Source organism: Canis lupus, chromosome 8 (genome assembly GCF_003254725.2).
Source record: "Canis lupus dingo isolate Sandy chromosome 8, ASM325472v2, whole genome shotgun sequence".
Lineage (NCBI taxonomy): Eukaryota > Metazoa > Chordata > Mammalia > Carnivora > Canidae > Canis > Canis lupus.
The window spans coordinates 44,322,848-44,337,946 of record NC_064250.1 but is presented as its reverse complement, the minus strand read 5'-3'; the positions used below and the strand labels follow the sequence as shown (position 1 = coordinate 44,337,946).

Genomic DNA, 15,099 nt, shown 5'->3' with positions numbered 1-15,099 from the left:
GGTTAAGGACCATCCTGCTAAAAGATGAAAGGGTCAACCAGGAAATTAGGGAAGAATTAAAAAGATTCATGGAAACTAATGAGAATGAAGATACAACCGTTCAAAATCTTTGGGATGCAGCAAAAGCAGTCCTAAGGGGGAAATACATCGCAATACAAGCATCCATTCAAAAACTGGAAAGAACTCAAATACAAAAGCTAACCTTGCACCTAAAGGAGCTAGAGAAAAAACAGCAAATAGATCCTACACCCAGGAGAAGAAGAGAGTTAATAAAGATTTGAGCAGAACTCAATGAAATCGAGACCAGAAGAGCTGTGGAACAGATCAACAAAACCAGGAGTTGGTTCTTTGAAAGAATTAATAAGATAGATAAACCATTAGCCAGCCTTATTAAAAAGAAGAGAGAGAAGACTCAAATTAATAAAATCATGAATGAGAACGGAGAGATCACTACCAACACCAAGGAAATACAAACAATTTTAAAAACATATTATGAACAGCTATACGCCAATAAATTAGGCAATCCAGAAGAAATGGACGCATTTCTGGAAAACCACAAACTACCAAAACTGGAACTGGAAGAAATAGAAAATCTGAACAGGCCAATACAAGGGAGGAAATTGAAGCAGTCATCAATAACCTCCCAGACACAAAAGTCCAGGGCCAGAAGGCTTCCCAGGGGAATTCTATCAAACGTTTAAAGAAGAAACCATACCTATTCTACTAAAGCTGTTTGGAAAGATAGAACGATATGGAGTACTTCCAAATTCATTCTATGAGGCCAGCATCAAGTTAATTCCAAAACCAGACAAAGAACCCACTAAAAAGGAGAATTATAGACCAATATCCCTGATGAACATGGATGCAAAAATTCTCAACAAGATACTAGCCAATAGGATCCAACAGGACATTAAGAAGATTATTCACCATGACCAAGTAGGATTTATCCCCGGGACACAAGGCTGGTTCAACACTCGTAAAACAATCAATGTGACTCATCGTATCAGCAAGAGAAAAAAAAAGAACCATAGGATCCTCTCAATAGATGCAGAAAAAGCATTTTACAAAATACAGCATCCATTCCTGATCAAAACTCTTTGGAGTGTAGGGATAGAGGGAACATCCCTCAACATCTTAAAAGCTACCTACAGAAAGCCCACAGCAAATATCATTCTCCATGGGGAAGCACTGGGAGCCTTTCCCCTAAGATCAGGAACAAGACAGGGATGTCCACTCTCACCACTGCTATTCAACATAGTACTGGAAGTCCTAGCCTCAGCAATCAGGCAACAAAAAGACATTAAAGGCATTCAAATTGGCAAAGAAGAAGTCAAACTCTCCCTCTTTGCCGATGACATGATACTCTACATAGAAAACCCAAAAGACTCCACCCCAAGATTGCTAGAACTCATACAGCATTTTGGCAGCGTGGCAGGATACAAAATCAATGCAAATAAGTCAGTGGCATTTCTATACACTAACAATGAGACTGAAGAAAGAGAAATTAAGGAGTCAATCCCATTTACAATTGCACCCAAAAGCATAAGATACCTAGGAATAAAAGTAACCAAAAGGTAAAGGATCTATACCCTAAAAACTATAGAACACTTCTGAAAAAATTGAGGAAGACCAAAAGAGATGGAAAAATATTCCATGCTCATGGATTGGAAGAATTAATATTATGAAAATGTCAATGTTACCCAGGGCAATTTATACATTTAATGCAATCCCTATCAAAATACCATGGACTTTCTTCAGAGTTGGAACAAATTATTTTAAGATTTGTGTGGAATCAGAAAAGACCCCGAATAGCCAGGGGAATTTTAAAAAAGAAAACCATAGCTGGCGGCATCACAATGCCAGATTTCAGGTTGTACTACAAAGCTGTGGTCATCAAGACAGTGTGGTACTGGCACAAAAACAGACACATAGATCAATGGAACAGAATAGAGAATCCAGAAGTGGACCCTGAACTTTATGGTCAACTAATATTCGACAAAGGAGGAAAGACTATCTCTTCAATAAATGGTGCTGGGAAAATTGGACATCCACATGCAGAAGAATGAAACTAGACAACTCCCTTGCACCACACACAAAGATAAACTCAAAATGGATGAAAGATCTAAACGTGAGACAAGATTCCATCAAAATCCTAGAGGACAACACAGGCAACACCCTTTTTGAACTCAGCCACAGTAACTTCTTGCAAGATACATCCACGAAGGCAAAAGAAACAAAAGCAAAAATGAACTATTGGGACTTCATCAAGATAAGAAGCTTTTGCACAGCAAAGGATACAGTCAACAAAACTCAAAGACAACCTACAGAATGGGAGAAGATATTTGCAAATGACGTATCAGATAAAGGGCTAGTTTCCAAGATCTATAAAGAACTTCTTAAACTCAACAGCAAAGAAACAAACAATCCAATCATGAAATGGGCAAAAGACATGAACAGAAATCTCACAGAGGAAGACCTAGACACGGCCAACACGCACATGAGAAAATGCTCTGCATCACTCGCCATCAGGGAAATACAAATCAAAACCACAATGAGATACCACCTCACACCAGTGAGAATGGGGAAAATTAACAAGGCAGGAAACCACGAATGTTGGAGAGGATGCGGAGAAAATGGAACCCTCCTGCACTGTTGGTGGGAATGTGAACTGGTGCAGCTACTCTGGAAAACTGTGTGGAGGTTCCTCAAAGAGTTAAAAATAGATCTGCCCTAGGACCCAGCAATTGCACTGCAGGGGATCTACCCCAAAGATACAGATGCAGTGAAACGCCGGGACACCTGCACCCCGATGTTTCTGGCAGCAATGGCCACAATAGCCAAACTGTGGAAGGAGCCTCGGTGTCCTTCGAAAGATGAATGGATAAAAAAAAGTTGTGGTTTATGTATACAATGGAATATTACTCAGCCATTAGAAACGACAAATACCCACCATTTGCTTTCACGTGGATGGAACTGGAGGGTATTATGCTGAGTGAAATAAGTCAATCGGAGAAGGACAAATATATGGTCTCATTCATTTGGAAAACATAAATAATAGTGAAAGGGAATAAAGGGGAAAGGAGAAAAAATAAGTGGGAAATATCAGAAAGGGAGACAGAACATGGAAGCCTCCTAACTCTGGGAAACGAACTAGGGGTGGTGGAAGGGGAGGAGGGCGGTGGGTGGGGATGACTGTGTGGCGGGCACTGGGGGTGGCACTTGACGGGATGAGCACTGTGTTATTCTGTATGTTGACAAATTGAACACCAATAAAAAATAAATGTATTATTAAAAAAATACAGACACTAACTTTATAGTGGAGAAACCTAGTGAACCCCACTAACCAAGTTTTTAAAATTAATATCATCAACACTAGGGTAAACTAATATCACGTGTTTCCTGATAACACATGCTGAGAATACTATGAGTATTTAATAAAATATATATTTAGTCTTTGTCCCAGGTTCCTGGCACAGAGCTCCTAAAACCTATGTAATTCCCTGAGAAATAGGAAAGTCTTTTGATAGTCATAGCAAGCCCCGTTTAACCATACCTAACTTCATTCTAATAAGATGAGTCATAGGGAGTGGATCCCAGATAGCTTCCAGATGGGGACCAGAAAAAACAAATGAGTTCTTAGAGGGTTAGAACTTTGAGCCCCACCCTGACCTCTAGAGAACAGAGAAGGGGCTGGAAATTGAATGTAGACATCAATGGATTTAATCAATCATGTCTACATAATGAAACCTTGATTCTGGGTTGATGAAGATATCTATGTACTGGGATGGTGGTGCACACCCTGGAAAGGGCATGGAATTTTTGTGTCACCCACCTCCCATTCCTTGCCCCAATGCATCTCTTCCATTTAGGTGTTCCTGAATTGTATCCACTATAATAAAACTGTAACTGCATATGTAATGCTTTCTTGAGTTCTGTAAGTCATTCTAGCAAATTATTGAACCTGAGTGAGAAAATCATCTAATTTGTAGATAGACATAAATGTGAGTAGCCTAGGGACCCTGTTGGTGACTGGTATCTGAACTGGGAACTGGGGACAATGTAGTGGGACTGTGCAGTCTGTACTACCTGGTAGCAGTAGAGTGTCAGAAGTTAGTTACTAGTGGTCGTTAGTGCTAACTACTAGTAGTTAGAATCAGAATTGAATTGGATTGTAGGACACCCAGCTGGTAAAGAAGTGAAGAACTGACTTGTTTGGAAAGCCAAACAAGGTCTCAACATTGACATCGGTGGTATTTCCGCCCAAAATACCTTACTTGAATCTCCTCAAAAAGACATTTTGCAAAATAACTAGCCTGAACCCTCAAAATATACATCACGAAATATAAACACTAAAAACGATTCCAGATTTAAAGGAGACTAAAGAGACATGACAGGCATATGCATTATATAATTTGGGATTAGATCCTTGATGAGAGGAAAAATATAACTATAAAGAACATTAATAGGACAATAGACAAAGTTTGACTATGGCCTATTAGGAAATAGCATTATATCATAAAATTTCCTGATTTTGAAAAATTATTATAATTGTATAAAAGAATATTTCTAGAAAATATTCACTGAAATATCTAGTAAAAATGTTTCCAACTTATTAAGTGGTTCAGAAACATAATATGCATAGGGGCGCCTGGGTGGCTCGGTTGAGTGACAGACTCTTGACTTTGGCTCAGGTCATGACCTCAGGGTCATGAGATTGAGCCCAACTTTGGGCTCCACACTCGGGGTGGAGGAGCCTGCTGGAGATTCTCTCTCCCTCTGACCCTGCCCCTACTCGTGCTCTCTCTCTCTAAAATAAATAAATAAAATCTTTTAAAAAAGAAAAATAGTATGCATATATTGCTTACATACATTGTATATAGAAAAAGAAAATGATAGAGCAAATGGGGCAAAACAAACAACTGGAGAATCTGGGCAAAGTGTATATGAAGTTTCTTATACCAGTCTTACAACTTTTCCGTAAGTTTGAAATTACATAAAAATAAAAATAACAGAAAACAACACAGCAGTCTTACCGATTTAGGGGCTAGTTTTCTTCCACAGAGTGGCATTTTTAAGATAATCCCAAAAGATTATTAGAACACTAAAAGACAGATATACCAATTCCCAAACTATGTTCCCTGGGGCAAATTAGATCATGACAGATTAGCAGATTTATCAAAACTAAAACAATTTATCAAAATTAAAACAATTGTTACTTCTTTCTCCTAAAATTCACTTTGGAAATCATTTTATTCGTCAGATGGAGAACTCATACTCTCATGTGAGAGAGCTCATATTTCTTTAGGAAAACATCTTGACAAAGTGAGATGTGCAAAGTGAGCTTATTTATCTAGACAAGGAATACAAAAGTAGGAATAAAGTCACCAGGGTGGGAAGACTAGCAGTTACATGGTAAAGGTCACATGAGTAGCAATGAGACCCCTCCCTAAAAACCTGCAAGTCTTCTCCTTAGAAACCATGGTACGACATGCAGTGCCTGTCCTATGGAAACAGAACGTGTTGCATTCCTGTTGACCTGGGAGGAAGAGGAGTGTTTTGACAATATAAATCCTTTGACAGGAAATATTGGGGAATCTTAAGGCTTCTGTAGGACATGAAACTAAGGTGTTCAAGGCAACCTGAGATGGTCAATTTTAAGTGTCAATTTGACTAAGCTAAGGAATGCCCAAATAGCTCATAAAGCATTGTTTCTGGGTTTCTGGGTATGCGTGTAAGGATGTCTCCCGAAGAGATTACCATTTGAATCATTAAACTGAGCAAAGATCTTTACCAATATAGGTTGGCATCCTCCAAATCATTGAGGGCCTGAACAGAACGAAGAGGCAGAGGAAGGACAAATTCATTCTCTCTGCTTAAGCTGAAACATCTGTCTTCTTCTGCTCACCTCCCTCCATTGAAGTTTCTGATTCTCAGGCTTTTGGACTCAGAGCCACACCAAACTCACACCACTGGCTACCCAATTCCCAGACCTTCAAACTCTGAATTATACCACCAGCTTTCCTGGTTGTCCAGCTTGCAGGCAGCAGGCAGATCGCAGAACTACTATGCCTCCATAATTGAGTCAGCTAATTTCTGTAATAATCCTCTCCATATGTATATTTATATATATATATATATATATATATATATATATATATATATATATATATTTCTATACTCATGTATACATTTCTCTGAGTAACCCTAGCTACTGGATGGTATCTAGTTTTCATATAAAAGGAGAACAGCAAACACATTATACAGTTGTTCTGATTACATGTTAATATCTTATCATCAGGGACGCCTGGGTGGCTCAGCAGTTAAGCATCTGCCTTCAGTCCAGGGTGTGACTCTGGAGACCCGGGATGGAGTTCTGCATCAGGCTCCCTGTATGGAGCCTGCTTCTCCCACTGCCTCTGCCTGTGTCTCTGCCTCTCTGTGTGTGACTCATGAATAAGCAAACAAAATCTTTTAAAAAAAATCTTATCATCAATAAATGGGTGCCATATTCAAGAAAGTTACATGAATGATGAGCTGATGCAGGAGGAGATGATGTGTGATTGAACTTCTACATATAGGCAGCAAACACCCTGTCTTTGGTATTTGTGGTCTGATTGAGAATCGCTGGTTTAAGTTGTGGATCTTGTTTTGTACTTTCAATATAGGAATGTGCTATCTTATTAGTAATTAGTAATAATAAATTGGAGTTGAATTCTCCAATTTATATCATTCTGTCACAAGGTTTTAAAAAAATGAATCAAGTGTTGACCACTTCTTATAATTGACTTATCTATGAGACTTTTTTTTTTCTTAGCTTCAATCTGACCTTGATTATTTGTCATGGCCACCTCGTGGTTTTCCACTGCTACATTACAACTAGGCAAGGGTTCTGTGGTCAAATAGGCTTTAAGAAATACTGCTATGGGGTGTCATTTTTACAGATGCCAATTTGAAGAGGCAGGACTCAGAAAACAGAATGCATTTTCCTGTTCTGGCTACTTTCACAAAAAGCTCTGAGGCACTCCTGATTATTGGAATTATGGGTGGGGCTGAGTAATGAATTATCCATTAGCCAAGGGATTTCCACTGTCAACAGCAATGTAAACTGCATGTCACGGATCAACTCCACACCTTCGGAATGAAATTCCTGGGACACGATTCACTTCAGCAAGGGCCACTATAAACACAGATCAAGGGTTCTAAGGGGGAGTCAGCAAGGATAAGGGCTTCACCCTGGATCACTGCAAATCAGGGACATGGGCCTCTTTCAGAAAGCAGTGCAAGAATTAGATCATTACTGCAAAACGAAAATTATGCTGTCAAAACTTTTAAAGTGGTAAGCATATTAACCAAAATGCATGTGAGTGAGGAAATTCTCAGAGCTGCAGCAGCTTAGAACCACACAGACAAATGAAGGCTTTCTCAGCCAAGCTGAAGCCTATTTACGGTCCTACTGTACTTGGGACTATCGTGCCCTTGAAACCCAGCTGTCACCTAAGACAGGAAGGGAATTCTGCAAATTTGGCAGCAACCCTTCAGCTGTGTGCTTAATACCCATCTTGTAGTCTGCTACGGTGTGACGTTACTACAGGGCTTGCAGAAGACACGGAGATAGCTCCACAAAGTATCAAATTGGAAGAAATGGATTGTACATCCTTGTACAGAATGGATTCTGAAAAATACCTCATGATTTCGCTACCTGCACTATCATATCTGTCCCCAAATCCCTGCCCTCAGTGTTCTTCACTAGTTACCATATTTATTCACCCAGGTTCAAACCCTCACTTATCCCTGACTCCTCCAACCCCCTCACTCCCATCTTGGCTGCCACCTCTGGCAGAACCCACTTCACTGGAAATCCATTCCCTTCTTTTGCTCATTAAGGCCAGTGCCCTGGTTCAGGTCCCCACTTCCTCATACTACTAAGTTGTTTATCCTCCCAGTTTCTAGCACTTTTCATTTTATGACCACTGTAAAGTTCATCTGGTAAATCAGTCTGAATCATAACGACCTTAATCTAACCACCATAATCTAACCACCTTCAATTATTCCTCATGGCTCTGGACGGCAGACATATCCCTCAGCCTGGCATCCAAGACTCCAGTAATCTCCAGGCTCTGTCCCCATAACCCCTCAATGTATACACTATTACCCACACATGTCCATACAAGCACCACATGGTGGCTTCTTTCAACTTCTATTTACGTCTGGATCTCACCTTGCACACAATCTATTCAAATCCTATCTATTTTCCAGGGTCCATATCAAGCATTCCTTCCTCAAAAAGACATTTCTCTGCTCCCCAAGTAATGTCATCTCCTACATCCCTGAACCTACCACATTTTTCTTGGCATCTATTATGATCTGCTTTCTATGCTTCTTATCTATCTTATCTACTCTATAATTTTCATTCAATCAATATTTATTAGGACTTGACTATGTGCCAGGCCTTGTATTAAGCATCAGGAATACAGGGGTGAATAAGACAGCAATGACCCCTCAAATCACACAGAGGAGTATGCAAGCCAGGATCACCACAGAGCACTGAGACCGTACCATAGAGAAGGTAGCTAGGCCAACTGTTCTATCAAGGTGCTAGAAAATCCTGATAAACAAAGGGTCATTCAATTCAGATGCTCTGTTTAAAAACCATAATTCTATTAATAAAAAAGATCATTTAAAATGGGAAATTTGAAGAATCAGATAGTATAATCTTTAAGTCCATAATTAAAGACCCATATACAATTACAGCAAAAGTGGAAGGATGTCAAATATCCCTGCTGAAATATTTTACAGCAACAATTACCATTTTTTAAAGACATATTTATTTGTCAAATACAATAAATCAACGAAAGGATGAAAGGAAAGAAAATCAGATATTGGTGTCAATGGGACTTCAAAAGAATGTAAAAAGACTACCGGTTTGGTTTTTTGACAGTTTTGGATCGAGTGCTTTAGAATCTCAGTAATATCCCCAGAATTTCATGTGGATATAACATAGATAAGGATATGTATATTTGGGAGGTAAAAAAAGAAGAGAATACAACTATGAGATGAACTATGTTAAATTATCATAAGGAGAAAAACAAGACAGGGACACCGGGGTGGCTCAGAGGTTGGGCATCTACCTTCGGCTCAGGGAGTGACTCCAGAGTTTCAGGATTGAGTCCCGCATCGGGCTTCCCATGAGGAGCCTGCCTCTCCCTCTGCCTTTGTCTCTGCCTCTCTCTGTGTCTCTCATGAATAAATGAATAAAATCTTTAAAAAAATAAAAAAGGACAAGATTTCTCTATGGCCCATATCCTTGACTCAACCACCAGTAACGAAACTCTGGCATTTACAAGATGGGAAAGTTGCAGCGTGCCTGGGTTGCTCAGTCAGTTAAGGGTCAGACTCTTGGTTTGGGCTCAGGTCATGATGTCGAGGTCATGGGATCAAGCTCTGAGTGGGGCTCCGTGCTCAGCACAGAATCAGCTTGAGATTTTTGCTCCTTCCTTTTCTTTCCTCCTGTTCTCTCTCTCTCTCCTAAATAAATAAGTAAAATAAAATAACATTTTTTAATGAATAAATAAAAGATGGAAAAGTTCTTTCCATACATTCTAGTTCTAAGTATGCAAATTACTACATTTCAGTGATTCTATTACATCTCAGTTTGAAACATTGCCCACGATTCACATCAAGTGTCCAACGTTCCACCCCATTTCTCTCCTCACCCCACTCACCCGTCTCAGTGATCCCCTATTTACCTCATAAGCATCTTTGATGTTCAAGGGCTCACCAAGTGCTGCCACATGTCCCACAATGCCTTTGTTCCATTCTAAGAGGATACGGTTATTTGAAGCTTCTTCCAGTGTTGAACCTTCTGCAACATCAAACAGGAGGCTGATAAGAAACTTGGTGAAACTCAGGAAGGGTCTGGAAGTTCAGATAAAACAGGAGTTAGAGGGATCCCTGGGTGGCGCAGCAGTTTGGCGCCTGCCTTTGGCCCAGGGCACAATCCTGGAGACCCAGGATCGAATCCCACGTCGGGCTCCCGGTGCATGGAACCTGCTTCTCCCTCTGCCTGTGTCTCTGCCTCTCTCTCTCTCTGACTATCATAAATAAATAAAAATTAAAAAAAAAGAAAAAAGAAAAACTGGGAACCGTTGGTGTTGGGTCCAGCATTGGCCATGGACAAGATGCCAGGCCCCGCGGGCTTCAGGGTGAAGTTCTCGTCATCAAACTTCTCCCCATAGATGGTCTTGTCGCCAGTGCCATCGTGGCGCGTGAAGTCCCCACCCTGGCACATAAATCCTGGGATAATCCTGTGAAAGCAGGAACCTTTGTTTTTTTTTTTTTTTTTTTTTTTTTTTTTATTTTTTATTTTTTATTGGTGTTCAATTTACTAACATACAGAATAACACCCAGTGCCCGTCACCCATTCACTCCCACCCCCCGCCCTCCTCCCCTTCTACCACCCCTAGTTCGTTTCCCAGAGTTAGCAGTCTTTATGTTCTGTCTCCCTTTCTGATATTTCCCACACATTTCTTCTCCCTTCCCTTATTTTCCCTTTCACTATTATTTATATTCCCCAAATGAATGAGAACATATAATGTTTGTCCTTCTCCGACTGACTTACTTCACTCAGCATAATACCCTCCAGTTCCATCCACGTTGAAGCAAATGGTGGGTATTTGTCATTTCTAATAGCTGAGTAATATTCCATTGTATACATAAACCACATCTTCTTTATCCATTCATCTTTCGTTGGACACCGAGGCTCCTTCCACAGTTTGGCTATCGTGGCCATTGCTGCTAGAAACATCGGGGTGCAGGTGTCCCAGCGTTTCATTGCATTTGTATCTTTGGGGTAAATCCCCAACAGTGCAATTGCTGGGTCGTAGGGCAGATATATTTTTAACTGTTTGAGGAACCTCCACACAGTTTTCCACAGTGGCTGCACCAGTTCACATTCCCACCAACAGTGTAAGAGGGTTCCCTTTTCTCCACATCCTCTCCAACATTTGTTGTTTCCTGCCTTGTTAATTTTTCCCATTCTCACTGGTGTGAGGTGGTATCTCATTGTGGTTTTGATTTGTATTTCCCTGATGGCAAGTGATGCAGAGCATTTTCTCATGTGCATGTTGGCCATGTCTATGTCTTCTTCTGTGAGATTTCTGTTCATGTCTTTTGCCCATTTCATGATTGGATTGTTTGTTTCTTTGGTGTTGAGTTTAATAAGTTCTTTATAGATCTTGGAAACTAGCCCTTTATCTGATATGTCATTTGCAAATATCTTCTCCCATTCTGTAGGTTGTCTTTGAGTTTTGTTGACTGTATCCTTTGCTGTGCAAAAGCTTCTTATCTTGATGAAGTCCCAATAGTTCATTTTTGCTTTTGTTTCTTTTGCCTTCGTGGATGTATCTTGCAAGAAGTTACTATGGCCGAGTTCAAAAAGGGTGTTGCCTGTGTTCTTCTCTAGGATTTTGATGGAATCTTGTCTCACATTTAGATCTTTCATCCATTTTGAGTTTATCTTTGTGTATGGTGAAAGAGAGTGGTCTAGTTTCATTCTTCTGCATGTGGATGTCCAATTTTCCCAGCACCATTTATTGAAGAGACTGTCTTTCTTCCAATGGATAGTCTTTCCTCCTTTATCGAATATTAGTTGCCCATAAAGTTCAGGGTCCACTTCTGGATTCTCTATTCTGTTCCACTGATCTATGCGTCTGTTTTTGTGCCAGTACCACACTGTCTTGATGACCACAGCTTTGTAGTACAACCTGAAATCTGGCATTGTGATGCCCCCAGATATGGTTTCCTTTTTTAAAATTCCCCTGGCTATTCGGGGTCTTTTCTGATTCCACACAAATCTTAAAATAATTTGTTCTAACTCTCTGAAGAAAGTCCATGGTATTTTGATAGGGATTGCATTAAACGTGTATATTGCCCTGGGTAACATTGACATTTTCACAATATTAATTCTGCCAATCCATGAGCATGGAATATTTTTCCATCTCTTTGTGTCTTCCTCAATTTCTTTCAGAAGTGTTCTATAGTTTTGAGGGTATAGATCCTTTACATCTTTGGTGAGGTTTATTCCTAGGTATCTTATGCTTTTGGGTGCAATTGTAAATGGGATTGACTCCTTAATTTCTCTTTCTTCAGTCTCATTGTTAGTGTATAGAAATGCCACTGACTTCTGGGCATTGATCTTGTATCCTGCCACGCTACCGAATTGCTGTATGAGTTCTAGCAATCTTGGGGTGGAGACTTTTGGGTTTTCTATGTAGAGTATCATGTCATCGGCGAAGAGGGAGAGTTTGACTTCTTCTTTGCCAATTTGAATGCCTTTAATGTCTTTTTGTTGTCTGATTGCTGAGGCTAGGACTTCCAGTACTATGTTGAATAGCAGTGGTGAGAGTGGACATCCCTGTCTTGTTCCTGATCTTAGGGGAAAGGCTCCCAGTGCTTCCCCATTGAGAATGATATTTGCTGTGGGCTTTTGATAGATGGCTTTTAAGATGTCGAGGAATGTTCCCTCTATCCCTACACTCTGAAGAGTTTTGATCAGGAATGGATGCTGTATTTTGTCAAATGCTTTCTCTGCATCCAATGAGAGGATCATATGGTTCTTGGTTTTTCTCTTGCTGATATGATGAATCACATTGATTGTTTTACGGGTGTTGAACCAGCCTTGTGTCCCAGGGATAAATCCTACTTGGTCATGGTGAATAATTTTCTTAATGTACTGTTGGATCCTATTGGCCAGTATCTTGTTGAGAATTTTTGCATCCATGTTCATAAGGGATATTGGTCTGTAATTCTCCTTTTTGGCGGGGTCTTTGTCTGGCTTTGGAATTAAGGTGATGCTGGCTTCATAGAACGAATTTGGAAGTACTCCATCTCTTTCTATCTTTCCAAACAGCTTTAGGAGAATAGGTATGATTTCTTCTTTAAACGTTTGATAAAATTCTCCTGGGAAGCCATCTGGCCCTGGACTCTTGTGTCTTGGGAGGTTTTTGATGACTGCTTCAATTTCCTCCCTGGTTATTGGCCTGTTCAGGTTTTCTATTTCTTCCTGTTCCAGTTTTGGTAGTTTGTGGCTTTCCAGGAATGCGTCCATTTCTTCTAGATTGCCTAATTTATTGGCGTATAGCTGTTCATAATATGTTTTTAAAATCGTTTGTATTTCCTTGGTGTTGGTAGTGATCTCTCCTTTCTCATTCATGATTTTATTAATTTGAGTCTTCTCTCTCTTCTTTTTAATAAGGCTGGCTAATGGTTTATCTATCTTATTAATTCTTTCAAAGAACCAACTCCTGGTTCTGTTGATCTGTTCCACAGTTCTTCTGGTCTCGATTTCGTTGAGTTCTGCTCGAATCTTTATTAGCTCCCTTCTTCTCTTGGGTGTAGGATCTATTTGCTGTTTTTTCTCTAGCTCCTTTATGTGTAAGGTTAGCTTTTGTATTTGAGTTCTTTCCAGTTTTTGAATGGATGCTTGTATTGCGATGTATTTCCCCCTTAGGACTGCTTTTGCTGCATCCCAAAGATTTTGAACGGTTGTATCTTCATTCTCATTAGTTTCCATGAATCTTTTTAATTCTTCCTTAATTTCCTGGTTGACCCTTTTATCTTTTAGCAGGATGGTCCTTAACCTCCATGTGTTTGAGGTCCTTCCAAACTTCTTGTTGTGATTTAGTTCTAATTTCAAGGCATTATGGTCTGAGAATATGCAGGGGACAATCCCAATCTTTTGGTATCGGTTCAGACCCGATTTGTGACCCAATATGTGGTCTATTCTGGAGAAAGTTCCATGTGCGCTTGAGAAGAATGTGTATTCAGTTGAGTTTGGATGTAAAGTTCTGTAGATATCTGTGAAATCCATCTGGTCCAGTGTATCATTTAAAGCTCTCGTTTCTTTGGAGATGTTTTGCTTAGAAGACCTATCAAGTATAGAAAGAGCTAGATTGAAGTCACCAAGTATAAGTGTATTATTATCTAAGTATTTCTTCACTTTGGTTAATAATTGATTTATATATTTGGCAGCTCCCACATTCGGAGCATATATATTGAGGATTGTTAAGTCCTCTTGTTGAATAGATCCTTTAAGTATGATATAGTGTCCCTCTTCATCTCTCACTACAGTCTTTGGGGTAAATTTTAGTTTATCTGATATAAGGATGGCTACCCCTGCTTTCTTTTGAGGACCATTCGAATGGTAAATGGTTCTCCAACCTTTTATTTTCAGGCTGTAGGTGTCCTTCTGTCTAAAATGAGTCTCTTGTAGACAGCAAATAGATGGGTCCTGCTTTTTTATCCAGTCTGAAACCCTGCGCCTTTTGATGGGGTCATTAAGCCCGTTCACATTCAGAGTTACTATTGAGAGATATGAGTTTAGTGTCATCATGATATCTATTCAGTCTTTGTTTTTGTGGACTGTTCCACTGAACTTCTTCTTAAAGGGGAATTTTAAGAGGCCCCCTTAAAATTTCTTGCAGAGCTGGTTTGGAGGTCACATATTCTTTTAGTTGCTGCCTGTCTTGGAAGCTCTTTATCTCTCCTTCCATTTTGAATGAGAGCCTTGCTGGATAAAGTATTCTTGGTTGCATGTTCTTTTCATTTAGGACCCTGAATATATCCTGCCAGCCCTTTCTGGCCTGCCAGGTCTCTGTGGAGAGGTCTGCTGTTACCCTAATACTCCTCCCCATAAAAGTCAGGGATTTCTTGTCTCTTGCTGCTTTAAGGATCTTCTCCTTATCTTTGGAATTTGCAAGCTTCACAATTAAATGTCGAGGTGTTGAACGGTTTTTATTGATTTTAGGGGGGGATCTCTCTATTTCCTGGATCTGAATGCCTGTTTCCCTTCCCAGATTAGGAAAGTTTTCAGCTAGAATTTGTTCAAATACATATTCTGGCCCTCTGTCCCTTTCGGCGCCCTCGGGAACCCCAATTAAACGTAGGTTTTTCTTCCTCAGGCTGTCGTTTATTTCCCTTAATCTATCTTCATGGTCTTTTAATTGTTTGTCTCTTTTTTCCTCAGTTTCCCTCTTTGCTGTCAACTTGTCTTCTAGGTCACTCACTCGTTCTTCCACCTCGTTAACCCTCGTCGTTAGGACT

The 15,099-nt window shown here is 40.0% G+C and overlaps 1 protein-coding gene across 3 annotated transcripts in view; it reads right to left on the bottom strand.

The window, feature by feature from the left end:
• Window positions 1–15,099, bottom strand: part of LOC125755595 (peptidyl-prolyl cis-trans isomerase A-like) — a 42,352-nt gene that overhangs the window by 18,523 nt on the left and 8,730 nt on the right. For 2 of the 3 annotated variants that reach the window (XM_049113317.1, XM_049113318.1), the window contains exons 3-4: window positions 10,144–10,320; window positions 9,747–9,862 (exon numbers count right to left, since the gene is read on the bottom strand). In XM_049113317.1, the coding sequence (XP_048969274.1) occupies window positions 9,747–9,862; window positions 10,144–10,320 (293 nt within the window). Of the gene's footprint in view, window positions 1–8,802; window positions 9,526–9,746; window positions 9,863–10,143; window positions 10,321–15,099 lie in introns of those variants that run through there. The other variant, XM_049113319.1, reaches the window with a different exon arrangement.